General features: G+C 44.7%; 1 protein-coding gene across 5 annotated transcripts in view; it reads left to right on the top strand.

Moving 5' to 3' along the window:
- LOC121587504 (serine-rich coiled-coil domain-containing protein 1) overlaps positions 1-18,681 on the top strand; it is a 97,473-nt gene that overhangs the window by 47,017 nt on the left and 31,775 nt on the right. For 2 of the 5 annotated variants that reach the window (XM_041904497.2, XM_045226776.1), the window contains exons 8-11: positions 853-930; positions 2,840-2,917; positions 6,967-7,012; positions 17,779-17,814. In XM_041904497.2, coding sequence (XP_041760431.1) covers positions 853-930; positions 2,840-2,917; positions 6,967-7,012; positions 17,779-17,795 — 219 coding nt within the window. In that variant the 3' untranslated portion in view covers positions 17,796-17,814. The remainder of the gene's footprint in view (positions 1-852; positions 931-2,839; positions 2,918-6,966; positions 7,013-17,778; positions 17,815-18,681) is intronic. The other 3 variants (XM_041904498.2, XM_045226777.1, XM_041904496.2) reach the window with 2 other exon arrangements.

Here is an 18,681-nt window from a genome sequence, read left to right as displayed (position 1 = left end):
AAATAACAGGCATAAAGCAGCAGAAGGCACTAAGCCAATTCAAGTTTGCAACATGGGGTTACTTAAAACACATAGTATGATGGTTCGGTAACAAACTAATGGTCTTATACTGTTGTTGCCCATCCACTGCCTTGAGCTTACATGTCTTTTGAAGGAATCTGCCAGAGCTCTCATTATAGCAGAACATCAGTAAGGGCAACCCATCCAAAGTGCACATTGACCAATCAGTACAGAGTTCAGAAACAACATGGCCGCCTGAGAAAGCGCAGCAAGGGTTGAGAACCTTTGCACAAAGTATTTGCCGGGGGTTCTGGGCAAGAGGTTGGCTCTGGGTTCAGAGATCGATTGGCCTCGCCTTGCCTTATGTAACTCACAGCCACATTGTTCTAGTTTTTCTGCAGCCGTGCCATGCGCCATTATCTTGGCTCCGTGTTGGTTGACTTTTGTTTCGCTCTCTCTCTCGCCCAGTGGGTTTTGAAGTGGGCCATCTTGGTTGTGTGTCTGGGTGTATGGTTCCTCATTACTGCCATGGTCTCTCCTGCCTAGGGCCTACTCCATCCTCTCCTGTCCTTGGAGCTGCTTCCCCCTCCCCTCTCTTTTAATGGCTGCGGCCATAGTTCACCTTAAGTTTACCAGAGGAATCCTTGCATGTACTGTCCACACACTTTTCACTCCTCTCTCTCCGCCTCCCTGTTCACTTGTAACATAATACAGTGGTCTGTGTTCTGAATCCACATTCTAGCCATCAACAACTCTACAGCAGTGCTCTGGTGGCTCTATGCTCAGTGTTCACCTCCCCTAACTTATTCCTTTTCTGAAGTACTGTGTGACTTTGTCTGTACTCCTTTCCAGGAGCCGGGGAGGGAAGAGGCTCTGCTGCTGCAGCTGAAGGAGAAGGATGAGCTGATCTTCAGACTGCAGGCTGAGCTGGTGAGAGATACTGTAGCACCACCACGATGTGCGAGAAGACTGTCTGAACATTGAATTTGTGTGTTTTCTTCCATTAGACATTCAGATCACTCCGATACAATAGAGTATAATTCAATACAAAATGGGATACGGGAGGCACAGTAGTCATTTCTAGACTGTTTTCAGGATGCACATGTGCTGTCTTTAAAAATTGCCTGCGCAAAACAGAAACAACTTGGTCTGATTGACATAGCATCTCTTTTTGGGTATGGAACACCTCAGCACGGTGCACACAGACAGCATCTCTGCTTGTAGGAGTTCCTCTGAGTGTGCTGGACTGGCTGCTCTGAGAGACACACTGACTGTGGATAATATGCATTACATGGTTAGGAGCTAGACTGGCATACAGGGAGAACAAAAAGATATTAGCTGCTCACCACTAGTGTGGATGATGATGATGAGAGAGAGAAGTGGGGGAGTCCATGACAACAGCAGAGGGCACTGAGGAGACTCTTCTAATAGTCCCCGCCCCCCCCACCACCCATTTGTTTCCTTGTTTATCACTTTCTCCAACCTATCACACGCAGCACTGCTCTCTCCTCTCCCTGTCATCAATAGAAATTAAAGAGAAATGCTTATTTTTGTTGAATGCTTATTTTAATCTGCTTTGACCAAATTTAGAAAGCTACAAAAAAGTTAAACAAATAAATCATGTTTTGAATAATGTTTTGAATGTTGGAATCAGATCAAAACCCAATGTAGCTTTTTTATTTTATTTGAGGACCAGTCAAAACAATTTATTTGATTTGTTGTTTTAATGGAGAATTTATGTCCACAAAATACTTTAAATGCAAGACTGGAATTTAAAGTATTTTGGGAGGGTTTGTAGAGCTGGTGTCAAGGAGATATATTGCACTGAGAAATAATATAATTTGATATATTGCTCCTGAGGCTTCATACGTCGCCTTTTCTATGTCACATGCCTGGTGCCGCCAGTATGCCCCATAGAGTCGATTTCCGTTTGACATCTGTGTGTTTGCACATTCTGGTTCTAGGTACCGATTGCTCCTCTCTCCTTCTCCTCAGACTACCATATGGTCCATAAGAAAACACAGACTGAGCAATGTGTTGTTGGCCCAGCTCAGATAAGGATGGCCCAATCAATCAGGTTCCTCATGAATCGAGGATCTCAGCCAAAGACGAGGGAACTGTTTGAAATTTGGCGCGGGTGGTGTGACGATACTCACTCTCCGGCAGATTGCATGCTGCACACACTAGCCATGTCTGCTGCCACAGCATAACTCACTTAAATTCAGGACGTATGCCTCAGATTTCTCAAACCGAATTGACACCCTAATTGGTGGAATTGATATTAACAGAACGTAACACTCACCAACAGCATTGCAGTGGAATTGTCAGCAACCCCCCCAAAAAAGGGCTGTATTTGCAAGGAAAGGGCAGCTCTTAGCCAAAGCTCCCCTCTAGCCAGCTGCTAAATCTGTCCGCTCAGAAGCATTCATTAAGCCAGGTTAAGACCTCGCAACACATTGGCCAGCACTACCTGTCAGTTTTTTTGGTGCACTTTGCGAGGTTACGTGATTAAATATTTGGCAACGAAATTCTCCCTGCATGTCTTTCAAAAAAACGTTCCTGCCCCAGTGATTTTAGGGGTTTGTTGGATGGAGTGGAATATTTTCTCTGGTGCTTTTTTGGCATGTGGTGTTCTTAAACCGCATGCACTAAAAAGAGGTAGTAGTAGGGCCTGGGATTTCTCATGGTCAAGCCACGTGGTCAGGACAAAACTCCTGGCCCTAACTATGATATAATTTAGGCCGGGAGTTTTTCCTGACCGTGTGACCTGACCAGGAAGAACTCCGGGCCGTAGTATGAGTGACCGTCTCTGACGTTGGTCTGTGTGTTCTGCGTGCAGGAGAGTGCCAAAGCTGCCCTGAAGCCCACCTGCCGAAAACCTGACCGAACCACGCAGACTGACCCTCCTGGACCAGAGGTGAGTCCACAGATCACTCTGCTAGGGCAGAGATCCAAATAGAACTGCTGAGGCACCCCTGCCGCTTAGCATCTGTCTTTTTTCAAATTGAGTATGGCCTCTCATATATCTTTCCTTTTGGAGATGTCTTAGACATTCAGTAGCCTCAGTGGTATCTCATTGCCATTGTAAAGTGCCGTCTATTCTCTGAGAGCTATGGGTCCGGCCCAGTGTTCTGTTCAGCTTGCAGCAGATGACATGGCCTGCCTGGCCGATGGAGTTGGGACAGTTTGGGAACTCAGGGGACTTAACAGATGACTGCCTAAGATGAGGCATCTCTATAATAGCAACAATAAAAGCATAGTGAGTTTGCGTCTTTCTTGTTGTCTCTGGAAACGTTCCCCACTGTGCATGCGCACAATAACAATGGATATGGTTCTTAACTAAGTTACGTACTCCTTTACACACAAAACGCACATCAACAGACATAGCTAGCACATGTTGTGTTCACATTATCCTCATGATATCAAGTAGGTTTAAACATTTTGGGAGACAGCAAAATAAATGACAGCATAACTAGATTTAAGAACATATATCTGAAAACGACACAATGTGACTGACAACTAAATGTGCATAGGCTATGTGTGCTCATGTGTTCTTTCATTTCATGTGCCTAACGATTAGGTTACATTTCGGAGGAACTCGTACAAAAAGGTTTGTCTGTACAGTGTGGCGAAGCACATATGGATCAAAATGGTCACTTAATCACTTAGTTAAAGCCTGTAATGGGCTGGTCTTGGTGGAGGGGTTTTATATGGTTGGCTTCACACACTGTTTGCCTACGGCTAAGCATAGGATAAAGCACTGAGAGCGGGATTCATCATCGCCATCATTCATTCTCTATCACTCCGAGATGGGTTTTAGTGGGCGATGCATTCCTGTGCCCGTGCAAAGATAGGCTTGTGTATATTTTTTTCTCATTAAATGTCTCTAGTCATTGTTTGCTGTTCTTACTAATGTGCTTCCATAATGTACATTCAAATGACCCCCTGTTATTGCCTCTCCATCGGTTCGGGGCCTAATGCAACACAAATGTGTCAGCACCCCATTATACTTGGCCTTGAAGTGTCGTCGCTGAAAGGAACACAGGGCGAATTGGAGATTGTGCCGATGAAGAAAGCTCGCACACATTATGTTATTGTGTGAGTCATAAGGGCTGCTATTCTGAAGTTTTCCCTCTTCTTGCTTGGGGTGATGGAGTTGAAGTGGTGTGTCGTGAAGATACGCGTGTCTCATCGCGATACATCAGCTGTCTCACGTACTGTAGCATTCCACATGACCACGTTCTATACCGCCGCCTAGTTTTACAGGTTACTTTACTCAGCAACAGCAGCAGCAGTAGTAGCAGCAGCAGATGAGTTGGCCATTTTTAGGCGTATATACTGCAAACCTATATAGGTTACCGCATCGAGGACAGTTATCTAAAGTGTGTCTACAAGTGGGTCAGCTATTTCGAAAGGCTGGTGTGACTTCAGGAGGTCGTCTTATTTTAATTTTTTTTGGGAGCACTTTCTCCCTCTCTCCATCGGAGCTAATTAGCTTACAGGGAGAGGCAGGGCAAGCGCTGTACACCACCACCAGGGACTGGCCTGCCCTGTGTCCACTCAGTTTTGGGCATCAGGCATCAGTCCTGTCCACCCCCTCCAAAAGAACCAAGGTTCTGGGGCAAAGACTTCTCAAAGTCCTGAGAAAGTTGTTGGGCCAAGCAGCCACGCATCATGCAGCCGGAAGTGCATGTTCCTATGTAGGTGGACCAATGAAGAGAGGAAGAATTGATTTGAAAATACACTCTTCAAGTGTAGATAGCCCATGACAAATGGGTAGCAAGGCAGTCGAATGACTTGACAAAATGAATAGATGCCGTGTGAAGCTTCTCGCTTCTTCAGACAGTATTTAAGGATTTCCAGCGTTGAGAGAGGGGGAGAAAGAAAAAGAGTAGAAAGAGTGTCGTTGCCAGCAGGAGAGGCTATTTTATGTCTTGCAGAGACTTTTAAGAGCTCGAGGTATAGGGTATTTGAAAGGTTTTTCGGGGGCTTGAATCGATTGAGATTGCGCATGAAATTGGCTTGGAGAAGAAAGCATTCTTAAGAGGGATGTTTTATAGGGAATCAAAAGCACTTGATGTGCAGCACTTCTCTCTCTCTTTCTTTTCTCCCTGCCCCTCTCTCCATTCTCCTTGTGGTCACTGTTGTCGCTACTTAAAAGGATGAAGGGAACCGCTAAAAGCCTGGGAAGTTATACTGTTGCCTGTAAGCTGTTGTAGACAGTCATTTAAATGGAAAAACACTATAATTTAGTCCCCCTCTATAGGGGAGATAAGATGTTAAATGGATTGCCTTCTTTCTTCCAGAAGATTCCTCTTGTAGTCATAAATCTGTTTTTAGTGGAACGACAGCACTTATTAAAGAGGCTCCATGAACGTGGAGCAAACTGACATCCCTGTGCCATGTGCCAGCCAGATGCCAGCGGGGATTCTGTGCTGGGAGCAGGCCACTAGGCCCTGGCAGTGCAATCCTCCTGCTCTCCTCTCCACTGCTCTGTAGACACCTATGCAAAGATACATGGTGACCATTTCAACTCTGGCATCACTTCACCCTGCTGGGCTCTCACATCTCTCCTGGACCCTGAACTCCGTTTGAGCGTTCTACGCTTTCCTAATCTCTGATCCCAGCAGGAGAGATGGGAGCGCACCAGAGGTATAAGAAGAGGCTTCCACTACAAAGCACTTCCCACAACAAACCTTTTTATATTGCGTTTTATATTTTTGTTCAGTGTAGATGGGCCTGGCTCGTTCTACGTGAACATGGATATGTACTGAGAGTTGAGATCGAAACCGAGGAAAAGTGGGGACAAGATGTCTTTGGGAATTGTGAAGGAAGTGATTTAGATTCACCAAGTGTTTCAAATGCTTGAATGGGACACATTTTTGTCAAAGGTATACAAATGTAGCACAATTTATCAATATGGTCACAGTATTGTTAGGCCTAGAAGTTTGCTTGAGAGACGCAAAGTGTTGAGATTTATGGTATGAAATTCAAGAGTGAAAACTGCATACTCAACTCTCTTTTTATGCTAAGATTGTTCCTCGCCTGTCCAGATCTTCAACCAGCTAATTTAGGTCTCTGTCTCGTCCCCAATTATGGATCTACCTCTACCTCTCCTGACTAATGGTAAAGCACTGCAGAAAGTCATCTTTCGGCCCTACTTACACTTCCTCCCCTCTTTTTTTCATTTATTTCTACTTCCTCCTCTTTCAGCTGTCCCTCTATCTGTATATCCCAGCTCAGCTTTATGGTTCTGGGTCTGTCCTACTTCTCCCAGGGCCCATATGAGTGTATGCTAAGGTGATTGAATGAGTTCTCGCCTGTGTCCAGAGCACGGTGCTTAGGAGACGAAGAACAGACACACCATTAAGCCTGATGTAATGTGTGGGGCGGGCCCCGGTGGCGTCTGCCCGATCTGCATGCTCATGTGCGGTCTGGACAGAGGCAGGGTTATTAGGGTCCTGAACAGGAGAATAGTGTTTTTACGGTGATTTTATTGTGACCATCAACTGTTACTGGCAGAGGCGTCCCTCTATCTGCCTGCTGTGGTGCTGCAGCAGCTGCCCCTTACTGCAGCAGGCCCCTCCCCCACCGTCCAGACGCAGCCAGGGCCTTGGAAACACAGGAGGGGCAGGTGGAACCTAGAGGGAGACGTACAGGCCTGCAGTCAGGGCTTTGGCACTCATCCATACTGGCTCAGATTAAGGTTATGTGAAGGAAGCCAGAACTTTCTTCCTGTCCTTGTCAATCGACCAGGAGGCCATCATGCTCAGGACAAACTCCTGGTCCTACATCAACAGGACAAACTCCTGGTCCTACATCAATAATATCTACCACAAGGATGCACTGTTTTTTTTCTCTGTTTTAACATTGGTATCTAGTGCACTAGGCAGCTGTTAACCTGCCATGTTATCCACCCCTGGTTCCCCCCTATTCCAAGTTGACTGACATTGATTTTGTTTGCAGGGCAGAGCTTGCGGGAGCACGGTCATGTCGTCACGCAGGCCGCTAAGTGAGTGGTGTTTGATCTGGACTTGTGTGTGTTGTCGTGTTTCCTGCCGTGTGGACTACTGAAGAATGCTCCCTGCGTTATATCATACTGTACCGTACTGTAGAGAATGTCCCCTGCACCTGAAGCATGGCATGCCAGCTAGGCCCTACTAGACCCCCAGTCCACTGCACCTCCGGAACCCTCCTTTTCACCCTTGACCCTGATCTGTCAGCCTTTGTCGTCGTACCCCCCTTGTTCTGTCAGCTGAGCCGCGGAGGTCATAGCCTTATGCCCTGGCTGACCTCTCCAGTCTGTGATCCAGGTGCACCACGCTCTAACCCTGCCACATACCTCTCTGCTAGTGCACCGGTTGCATTGTGATTTCTACTGTGGAGTATGAATCGCTCACTTTCCCTATGGTTCATATTGTGGCCCTTGTCTTGCATGATTGGTATACCCAGGTTCTGCTATTGTTTTGCTTTTTTGAATTCTGTGATGGTGGTTTGTTACTAAACAGTCCCCTTGCATCCACTAACTAGCTCTGGTCCAGGGCATAGCTAGTAGCTAGCCAGCTCTGGTCCACATTAGCGCTGGTCCAGGGCATAGCTACTAGCTGCACCCTGGAACAGCTAGTTAGTGCGGCTACATAAAAAAATACATTAAAAAGCAATGAGTCTGATGTAACAGATCAGAATATTTAGCTTAAAATGTTGATAAACTGTTATTTCTTCACATTGTAAGCGCAGCAATGCGCACATGGTAGTAGGCTACGCACAAATGTTTGTTCCATAATGCAATTAGTGGGAAAAAACACAGTTGTCAAAAGCGCACCGCACATGCGAGCGGTTTCATGTGACAGAAATGAAAATATCCTAGAAATGTAGAAAGAGGGGAGATCTAATATGCAACAACTAGCATGGGTTGCTAATATGACTAGGATCGTGCCTTTGGCTACTGGACAATGAAAGAAAGTTAATATCATATAATTGCCTCCACGGATATGGTCCGATTTTTGCTAGGCTACTTTGAAGCAAGGTAAGACATGCCTCATAATATGTAGTTAAACGTTCAGGTTTCAAACAATTAAGTATACTGTATGTTTTCAAAATGCATACTGCCTCCAGCTCATTGCAAAGTGGTGTGTGACGTGTTGATGAAGCCTGCCTTGCATTTGCTATTTGAGACGCTGTAGCAGGAGCACTCGCACTGTCTGACAGATTTTCCGCTCAAAGGCTCTGTATCTGTATGCGTGTGATGAATAAGATACATCAGGTTTTTTTTGCTGTATCTGTTGGTTCGTTTCTGGTTGTCACGCCCTGACTCAGGAGACTCGTATATGTTGAGTCAGGGTGTATATGTTCTATGTTGTATATTTCTATGTTGATGTTCTATTATGTGTATTTCTATGTTGGCCGGTGTGGTTCCCAATCAGAGGCAGCTGTCGCTCGTTGTCTCTGATTGGGGACCATACTTAGGCAGCCTATTGGCACTAGTGGGTTGTGGGATCTTGTTCCGTGTGAGGTTTGTTGTTTGTCTACCTTGGACTTCACGTTTCGTTTCATTTGTTGTTTTGTCGTGGTGTTTATTCAATATAAATAAACATGAATGCATATCACGCCGCGCCTTGGTCCGTCGATGAACGATCGTGACACTGGTTGTAGTGTGTGTCGTGCATTAGCGTTTGTGCGTGAGGGCACATTTGTGTGGGCACGTGTGTGTGCGCGCTTTTGTCTGTGTTGTGAGTGAAGAGTGCCTCTGCCCATAATTAAGAGGTGCTCTGTACAAGATTGAGATAAGTGCGCTGGCTCCTGGCCAGGCTGACGCAGGACAGTCTGAACGACTCATATGTTCCCCGTTCAGCATAATGAGATGTCATCCCAAAGGAGGGCGGCCTAGGCTACACGTCTCCTAGCATCTCTCTGCTCTGCTGCTGGTAGCCACTTCCTGTAGAGCCCGCCAAACATGACCCGCCAAACAGTCAAGTCAAGGGGTCTGAATACTTTCCGAATGCACTGTGTTGTCACCAGATGAATACAGTACAGTAGCACCTCTCTCTCATTTGTAAGAATGTTAGAATAAGACCTGCTGCTGTCAAAGCTTATAACATATTATTTACATTTTACATTTATAATTTAGTAATTTAGCAGACACGCTTATCCAGAGCAATTTACAGTTAGCATGCTAACTGTACAGGTAGACTTCAAGTCATTGTGCTAACGCTAGTTAGGATTGGCTTGCGAAACTACCTCTAACTTCCTTTATACAGGACGCAGAGACATAAAACATTTTAGCGATCTGACTGGGTAAGTCGAAAAACTGCTTAATTGCCAGAATCTCACACTATCCCTTTAAGGTAGCTTGGTGAGACAACCACGTATCAGTCATAGTAAGTACATTTTTACTCAGAGTAGCTATCAGCAAAGTTGGTGCTAGTAAGAAAAGAAAAGTGTGAGTGTAACTGCTAGAAAAGCAAGGGTGTTAGTTAGTTTTTGTTGTTGTTGACAGGAGACCACTGCTAAAGTAACAGCTAGTGGGGATCTAATAACAAATTCAACAAACGACCCTATTGTTATGTCCAGATGACATGGACATATTTGGTCAGTCACTCTCTCTCAGGCAGATCGTAGGCCTATGTAACCCAATAAGGATCATTGTTGCGGCTCTCTATCTATTGATTGGTTATGACTTTGCACCAGTGAGCAGGCTGAACTTGGTGTCCATGATAAGTTTGTCAAAGTAACCACAGCGGTCCAAAGTGGTGACAGAAGGTCCGGAGCCCGCTGGGCCGCTGCCCCTGTGCCCTGTGCCCAGTGCATGGTGCGCGGTGGGGGGTGGGTGGCCGTCAGCAGAAGGTGAGGCGTGCTCTAGCAGTCCCCTTCTCCCCTGCGGCCAGGGGGAACAGAACGGGGAGGCAGCACCTCGCTGGGGACAGATGGCCCGACAGACAGGAACAGCTAGGCATAATGAACAAGTTAATAAATAATTATCTCAACAATGTCACTCGCTACAGGAGGAGGAGGAGGACAAAACAGGCAAGCAGCCCACATAAACCATATATAGAAAGGCCAGGGAGATGCTGGAACCAGGCAGGCTTTTAGTAAAGGAGTGGACTGAGGACAACACACACTAAATAAGCCTAACCCTTTTATAGACTATCCTGGAGTCTTATCACCTTGTTGCTGGGAGCACAGTTCATTTTCAAGAATACTCCCACACTGAGCTATTAGTCATTTTTCTTACATGTACTGTATCAATCAGCTACACTATAGGTGCTATATATAACACGACAGGCAGGGCAATGTGTCTTGGATGGGCTGTATGCTGTGAAATGTAGATGTCAAGTGGTTTGTGTAGCCGTAGTGCTTCAACCATGTCACTCTCCCCACCCCCCGGCCACAGCCCCGGCGTGTTTTTCCGGAACTGGCCTATTACTGCTCTTATCAGTAGAGTAGGATGTTATGGCTCATGGCACTGAACTTCTTCCATCTTCCCCTGACGACTCACTGCAAATGGTGCTATCAGTGCAAATATTAATTGACTGGGGGAGCAGGTTAATATAATTACTATCATACCGCTGGATGTCAGTGGGGAAGACAGGGAGCTAAATGTTTCATAGTCTCTCTCTCACACCAGCCAGATTACCATTTTTACAGAGCTGTCTCTCAAATGCCCTTGTTATTCGTCTACTCAACTCTATCTACACACCAGCCCTGTTTTTTGGCACCTGGGATTTTTCATCCTTTCCCAGAACACCACCACCAGATGCGCTTTCAAATGGATAGTTGTTAGCTCAATGGTTGGAAGTCTGTGGGAACATCTAGCAATGCATGTTCCCTCTCTTTCTGGCTATACAGTACCTTTCCGTTTCTTTTCTATATCTCTCTTCACCATCACTCATTATAACCCAGTCTGTATCCCTTCTCTGTTCTCAGGCCTGCATCCCTATCCCCAACTTGATCTGTTCCCCCTCTCCTTCACGTTCCTCCTCCTTCCTCCATTTCCTTGTCTCTTCTTTTACTCCCTCCTATTCTTTCCCTTGATCAAAGTCTTCTCCTCCTCCGATGCCTTATTCTCCGGCTTCACTACCTTGGGTTGCATGTAGTTTCATTAGAATGCTAATTCCCACCATGGTTCACTTTCCTTCTCTACATCCTGTTATGTCCTCTCAATGTTACCACCCAACAAACATCAAAAACATAATTCCAAGTGTCCAGTATTTTTTCATTTACAACGCTCTCCCAAGAAGTATGGTGTCTGAATTAGGGACTTTATGGTGGGTGGTTTTATTTGTGATTATTTCAAGATTACTACTTATATACAGTGGGGAAAAAAGGATTTAGTCAGTCATCAATTGTGCAAGTTCTCCCACTTAAAAAGATGAGAGAGGCCTGTAATTTTCATCATAGGTACACGTCAACTATGACAGACAAATTGAGGAAAGAAATCCAGAAAATCACATTGTAGGATTTTTAATGAATTTATTTGCAAATTATGGTGGAAAATAAGTATTTGGTCACCTACAAACAAGCAAGATTTCTGGCTCTCACAGACCTGTATCTTCTTCTTTAAGAGGCTCCTCTGTCCTCCACTCGTTACCTGTATTAATGGCACCTGTTTGAACTTGTTATCAGTATAAAAGACACCTGTCCACAACCTCAAACAGTCACACTCCAAACTCCACTATGGCCAAGACCAAAGAGCTGTCAAAGGACACCAGAAACAAAATTGTAGACCTGCACCAGGCTGGGAAGACTGAATCTGCAATAGGTAAGCAGCTTGGTTTGAAGAAATCAACTGTGGGAGCAATTATTAGGAAATGGAAGACATACAAGACCACTGATAATCTCCCTCGATCTGGGGCTCCACGCAAGATCTCACCCCGTGGGGTCAAAATGATCACAAGAACGGTGAGCAAAAATCCCAGAACCACACGGGGGGACCTAGTGAATGACCTGCAGATAGCTGGGACCAAAGTAACAAAGCCTACCATCAGTAACACACTACGCCGCCAGGGACTCAAATCCTGCAGTGCCAGACGTGCCCCCCTGCTTAAGCCAGTACATGTCCAGGCCCGTCTGAAGTTTGCTAGAGTGCATTTGGATGATCCAGAAGAGGATTGGGAGAATGTCATATGGTCAGATGAAACCAAAATATAACTTTTTGGTAAAAACTCAACTCGTCGTGTTTGGAGGACAAAGAATGCTGAGTTGCATCCAAAGAACACCATACCTACTGTGAAGCATGGGGGTGGAAACATCATGCTTTGGGGCTGTTTTTCTGCAAAGGGACCAGGACGACTGATCTGTGTAAAGGAAAGAATGAATGGGGCCATGTATCGTGAGATTTTGAGTGAAAACCTCCTTCCATCAGCAAGGGCATTGAAGATTAAACGTGGCTGGGTCTTTCAGCATGACAATGATCCCAAACACACCGCCCGGGCAACGAAGGAGTGGCTTCGTAAGAAGCATTTCAAGGTCCTGGAGTGGAATAGCCAGTCTCCAGATCTCAACCCCATAGAAAATCTTTGGAGGAAGTTGAAAGTCCGTGTTGCCCAGCGACAGCCCCAAAACATCACTGCTCTAGAGGAGATCTGCATGGAGGAATGGGCCAAAATACCAGCAACAGTGTGTGAAAACCTTGTGAAGACTTACAGAAAACGTTTGACCTGTGTCATTGCCAACAAAGGGTATATAACAAAGTATTGAGAAACTTTTGTTATTGACCAAATACTTATTTTCCACCATAATTTGCAAATAAATTCATAAAAAATCCTACAATGTGATTTTCTGGAATTTTTTTCTCATTTTGTCTGTCATAGTTGACGTGTACCTATGATGAAAATTACAGGCCTCTCTCATCTTTTTAAGTGGGAGAACTTGCACAATTGGTGGCTGACTAAATACTTTTTTCCCCCACTGTATACTGGAACGGATGTTTAAACTATCCACGACCTCATTTCATTCTCATGTGAAGAGCTGTGATAATTGTCTCTTAAATGTTCTACAAGATCAATAGACTATGTTTGCACATTTGTTTTGTACATTTTGCATGCATATCCATCATGTATGTATGTATGTATATACAGTACCAGTCAAAAGTTTGGAAACACCTACTCATTCAAGGGTTTTTGTTTATTTTTACTATTTTCTACATTGTAGAATAATAGTGAAGACATCAAAACTATGAAATAACACATATGGAATCATGTAGCTCAAATAAGCAAAGAGAAACGACAGTCCATCATTACTTTAAGACATGAAGGTCAGTCAATACGGAATATTTCAAGAACTTTTAGTTTCTTTAAGTGTGGTCGCAAAAACCATCAAGCGCTATGATGAAACTGGCTCTCATGAGGACCGCCACAGGAATGGAAGACCCAGAGTTACCTCTGCTGCAGAGGATAAGTTCATTAGAGTTACCAGCCTCAGAAATTGCAGCCCAAATAAATGCTTTTACAGAGTTCAAGTAACAGACATATCTCAACATGAACTGTTCAGAGGGGACTGTGTGAATCAGGCCATGATTGTCGAAATGCTGCAAAGAAACCACTAATAAAGGACACCAATAATAAGAAGAGACTAGCTTGGGCCAAGAAACACGAGCAATGGACATTAGACTGGTGGAAATGTGTCCTTTGGTCTGGAGTCCAAATTGGAGATTTTTGGTTCCAACCGCTGTGTCTTTGTGAGACGCGGTGTGGGTGAACGGATGATCTCCGCATGTGTATTTCCCACCGTAAAGCATGGAGGAGGAGGTGTTATGGTGTGGGGGTGCTTTGCTGGTGACACTGTCTGTGATTTTATTTAGAATTCAAGGCACACTTAACCAGCATGGCTACCACAGTATTCAGCAGCAATACGCCATCCCATCTGGTTTGGGCTTAGTGGGACTATCATTTGTTTTTCAACAGGACAATGACCCAACACACCTCCAGGCGTTGTAAGGGCTATTTTACCAAGAAGGAGAGTGATGGAGTGCTGCATCAGATGATCTGTCCTCCACAATCCCCCGACCTCAACCAAATCTAGAATATATTTTGATTTGTTTAAAACGTTTTTGGTTACTACATGATTTCATGTGTTATTTCATCGTTTTGATATCTTCACTATTATTCTACAATGTATAAAATAGTACAAATAAAGAAAAACCCTTGAATGAGTAGGTGTTCTAAAACTTTTGACCGGTAGTGTGTATATACAGTTGAAGTCGGAAGTTTACATACACTTAGGTTGGAGTCATTAAAACTCGTTTTTGAACCACTCCACACATTTCTTGTTAACAAACTATAGTTTTGGCAAGTCGGTTAGGACATCTACTTTATGCATGACACAAGGAATTTTTTCAAAAATTGTTTACAGACAGATTATTTCACTTATAATTCACTGTATCACAATTCCATTGGGTTAGAAGTTTACATACACTAAGTTGAATGTGCCTTTAAACAGCTTGGAAAATTCCAGAAAATGATGTCATGGCTTTAGAAGCTTCTGATAGGCGATGTGATGAAATTAATAAAAGCTGAAATAAATAATTCTCTCTACTATTTTTCTGACATTTCACATTCTTAAAATAAAGTGGTGATCCTAACTGACCTAAAACAGGGCATTTTTAGTAGGATTAAATGTCAGGAATTGTGAAAAACTGAGTTTAAATGTAGTTGGCTAAGGTGTATGTAAACATCCGACTTCAACTGTACATACAATGAGGGAAAAAAGTATTTGATCCCCTGCTGATTTTGTACGTTTGCCCACTGACAAAGAAATGATCAGTCTATAATTTTAATGGTAGGTTTATTTGAACAGTGAGAGACAGAATAACAACAAAAAAATCCAGGAAAATGTTATAAATTGATTTGCATTTTAATGAGGGAAATTATTATTTGACCCCCTCTCAATCAGAATGATTTCTGGCTCCCAGGTGTCTTTTATACAGCTAACGAGCTGAGATTATGAGCACACTCTTAAAGGGAGTGCTCCTAATCTCAGTTTGTTACCTGTATAAAAGACACCTGTCCACAGAAGCAATCAATCAATCAGATTCCAAACTCTCCACCATGGCCAAGACCAAAGAGCTCTCCAAGGATGTCAGGGACAAGATTGTAGACCTACACAAGGCTGGAATGGGCTACAAGACCATCGCCAAGCAGCTTGGTGAGAAGGTGACAACAGTTGGTGCGATTATTCGCAAATGGAAGAAACACAAAAGACCTGTCAATCTCCCTCAGCCTGGAGCGCCATGCAAGATCTCACCTCGTGGAGTTGCAATGATCATGAGAACAGTGAGGAATCAGCCCAGAACTACACAGAAGGATCTTGTCAATTATCTCAAGGCAGCTGGGACCATAGTCACCAAGAAAACAATTGGTAACACACTACGCCGTGAATGACTGAAATCCTGCAGCGCCCGCAAGGTCCCCCTGCTCAAGAAAGCACATATACAGACCCGTCTGAAGTTTGCCAATGAACATCTGAATGATTCAGAGGAGAACTGGGTGGAAGTGTTGTGGTCAGATGAGACCAAAATCGAGCTCTTTGGCATCAACTCAACTCGCAGTGTTTGGAGGAGGAGGAATGCTGCCTATGACCCCAAGAACACCATCCCCACGTCTAACATGGAGGTGGAAACATTATGCTTTAGGGGTGTTTTTCTGCTAAGGGGACAGGACAACTTCACCGCATCAAAGGGACGATGGACGGGGCCATGTACTGTCAAATCTTGGGTGAGAACCTCCTTCCCTCAGCCAGGGCATTGAAAATGGGTCGTGGATGGGTAATCCAGCATGACAATGACCCAAAACACACGGCCAAGGCAACAAAGGAGTGGGTCAAGAAGAAGCACATTAAGGTCCTGGAGTGGCCTAGCCAGTCTCCAGACCTTAATCCCATACAAAATCTGTGGAGGGAGCTGAAGTTTCGAGTTGCCAAACGTCAGCCTCGAAACCTTAATGACTTGGAGAAGATCTGCAAAGAGGAGTGGAACAAAATCCCTCCTGAGATGTGTGCAAACCTGGTGGCCAACTACAAGAAACGTCTGACCTCTGTGATTGCCAACAAGGGTTTTGCCACCAAGTACTAAGTCATGTTTTGCAGAGGGGTCAAATACTTATTTCCCTCATTAAAATGTAAATCAATTTATAACAGTTTTGCCAGATTTGCCAGTTCTTGCTGTGAGATATTACCCCACTCATCCACCAAGGCACCTGCCAGTTCCCGGACATTTCTGGTGGGAATGGCCCTAGCCCTCACCCTACGATCCAACAAGTCCCAGACGTGCTCAATGGGATTGAGATCCGGGCTCTTCACTGGCCATGGCAGAACACTGACATTCCTTTCTTGCATGAAATTACGCACAGAACGAGAAGTATGGCTGGTGGCATTGTCATGCTGGAGGGTCATGTTAGGATGAGCCTGCAGGAAGTGTACCGCATGAGGGAGGAGGATGTCTTCCCTGTAACGCACAGCGTTGTGATTGCCTGCAATGACAACAAGCTCAGTCCGATGATGCTGTGAAACACCGCCCCAGACCATGACGGACCCTCCACCTCCAAATCGATCCCACTCCAGAGTACATGCCTCGGTGTAACGCTCATTCCTTCGACGATAAACGCGAATCCGACCATCACCCCTGGTGAGACAAAACCGTGACTCGTCAGTGAAGAGCACATTTTGCCAGTCCTTTCTGGTCCAGCGACAGTGGGTTTGTGCCCATAGGCGACGTTGTTGCTGGTGATGTCTGGTGAGGACCTGCCTTACAACAGGCCTACAAGCCCTCAGTCCAGCCTCTCTCAGCCTATTGCGGACAGTCTGAGCACTGATGGAGGGATTGTGCCTTCCTGGTGTAACTCAGGCAGTTGTTGTTGCCATCCTGTACCTGTCCCGCAGGTGTGATGTTCGAATGTACCGATCCTGTGCAGGTGTTGTTACAGGTGGTCTGTCCCTGTAGCGCTGTCTTAGGTGTCTCACAGTACGGGCATTGCAATTTATTGCCCTGGCCACATCTGCAGTCCTCATGCCTCCTTGCAGCATGCGTAAGGCACGTTCACGCAGATTAACAGGGACCCTGGGCATCTTTCTTTTGGTGTTTTTCAGAGTCGGTAGAAAGGCCTCTTTAGTGTCCTAAGTTTTCATAACTGTGACCTTAATTGCCTACCATCTGTAAGCTGTTAGTCTTAACGACCGTTCCACAGGTGCATGTTCATTAATTGTTTATGGTTCATTGAACAAGCATGGGAAACAGTGTTTAAACCCTTTACAATGAAGATCTGTGAAGTTATTTGGCTTTTTACGAATTATCTTTGAAAGACAGGGTCCTGAAAAAGGGACGTTTCTTTTTTTGCTGAGTTTATTTATACCCTCCTTTAGGCGGTGTCTCCTGCTTGCACCTCTAAACACTATCTCTTTGTTGCTAGGCAGGAAGTTAAGTGATATGTGTAATAAAACTGTTCCTTCTCCCTTCATCTTCATCATCGGCCCACAGTCCTCACTAATCCACAGCTATCCAACGTTATCCGTGACTGCAACCAAGTGCCTTTTCCCTCACTTAGTAACTTTCCAGACCCATACATCTTATCCAACCTCCATTGACCACCACCATATACATTCCTCATACATGTAATCATTAACTTCTAGTTTAGCAAGTGTTTCAAATTACAACCCAACACATGTAATAGGTTTTCATGGCTGGGCTACATGTTGTATGTATTCATGTGTTTGTCTCTGCCATACTCATCTCATCTCTCCATGTTGTTGTGTTCTTTTGTTTTCCCATCCACCACCATGGCTTCGCAGTAACCAGCATCATATGACTGAGGACGCACCGTGCAGGTAGGGGGTCTCTGTCTGTGCTGCATCCAGCCTGCCTGCCTGTGCCATTCTGTCTCTAATCAAGGCAGGTTGGCACTCCCGCCCCTACAAACCCTCCCTCTAATTACCAAACACAGGAAACATCCTAATAATGTCATCTAAAATAAATCGAACACAAATGCCAAATCTAGAAAATAACGGTCGGCGTTCCGGAAAAAACAATACATCTCTTTGATTTGCATGCTCCCCGCCATCTTGATTGGTGGCAAATCACGTTAAATAACTGTCTTTCTTTTTGATCACTGTCTGTCGGTGAGCAGTCTCTCTCGGTTCCACCAGGTCATTGGTCATCCTATGGCCGATTTTAGAATGGATTTCTGCCCATTGGATTTTCACACAGTAACGATAATAGCGAGTAAGAGCTTGAATATGAAAGTAGTATAGTGTACCTATACATTATCTTAGTTGTGTCAGTCAGTGCTCTTGTGTGCATACAGTTATTCAGTAGTGAAGTCTCTGCTCTTGGTAGAAAGCAAGGGATTTGGTGATGTATAGTATAACGGGGCCCGCTTTAAATGACATTTAGCTTATAAAGGCTTCATAAAGCCTTCATAAGCACTACTTAAATGTGTTTCAAAGCATCTATAACCATTTGTCATGCTTTATAAAGGGTTCATAAATGTGGCATATCCGTATGACATAATCACCAATGTCAATGTGACATAACCAACTTATGTCGAATATGATATAAACGTGCTTATTAAAGGGTGACATTTTGTGCTTAAGGATGGAACATGCTCTAAAATGAAGTCCTGTTAGTCACATTATACCTAATCTCGTTCCCAGACACTTCCGCTCAAATGTGTGAAAGGTCTGGTGGACCAACGC

Source organism: Coregonus clupeaformis, chromosome 18 (genome assembly GCF_020615455.1).
Source record: "Coregonus clupeaformis isolate EN_2021a chromosome 18, ASM2061545v1, whole genome shotgun sequence".
In the NCBI taxonomy this organism is placed as follows: domain Eukaryota; kingdom Metazoa; phylum Chordata; class Actinopteri; order Salmoniformes; family Salmonidae; genus Coregonus; species Coregonus clupeaformis.
This window is presented reverse-complemented; position numbering and strand designations above follow the sequence as displayed.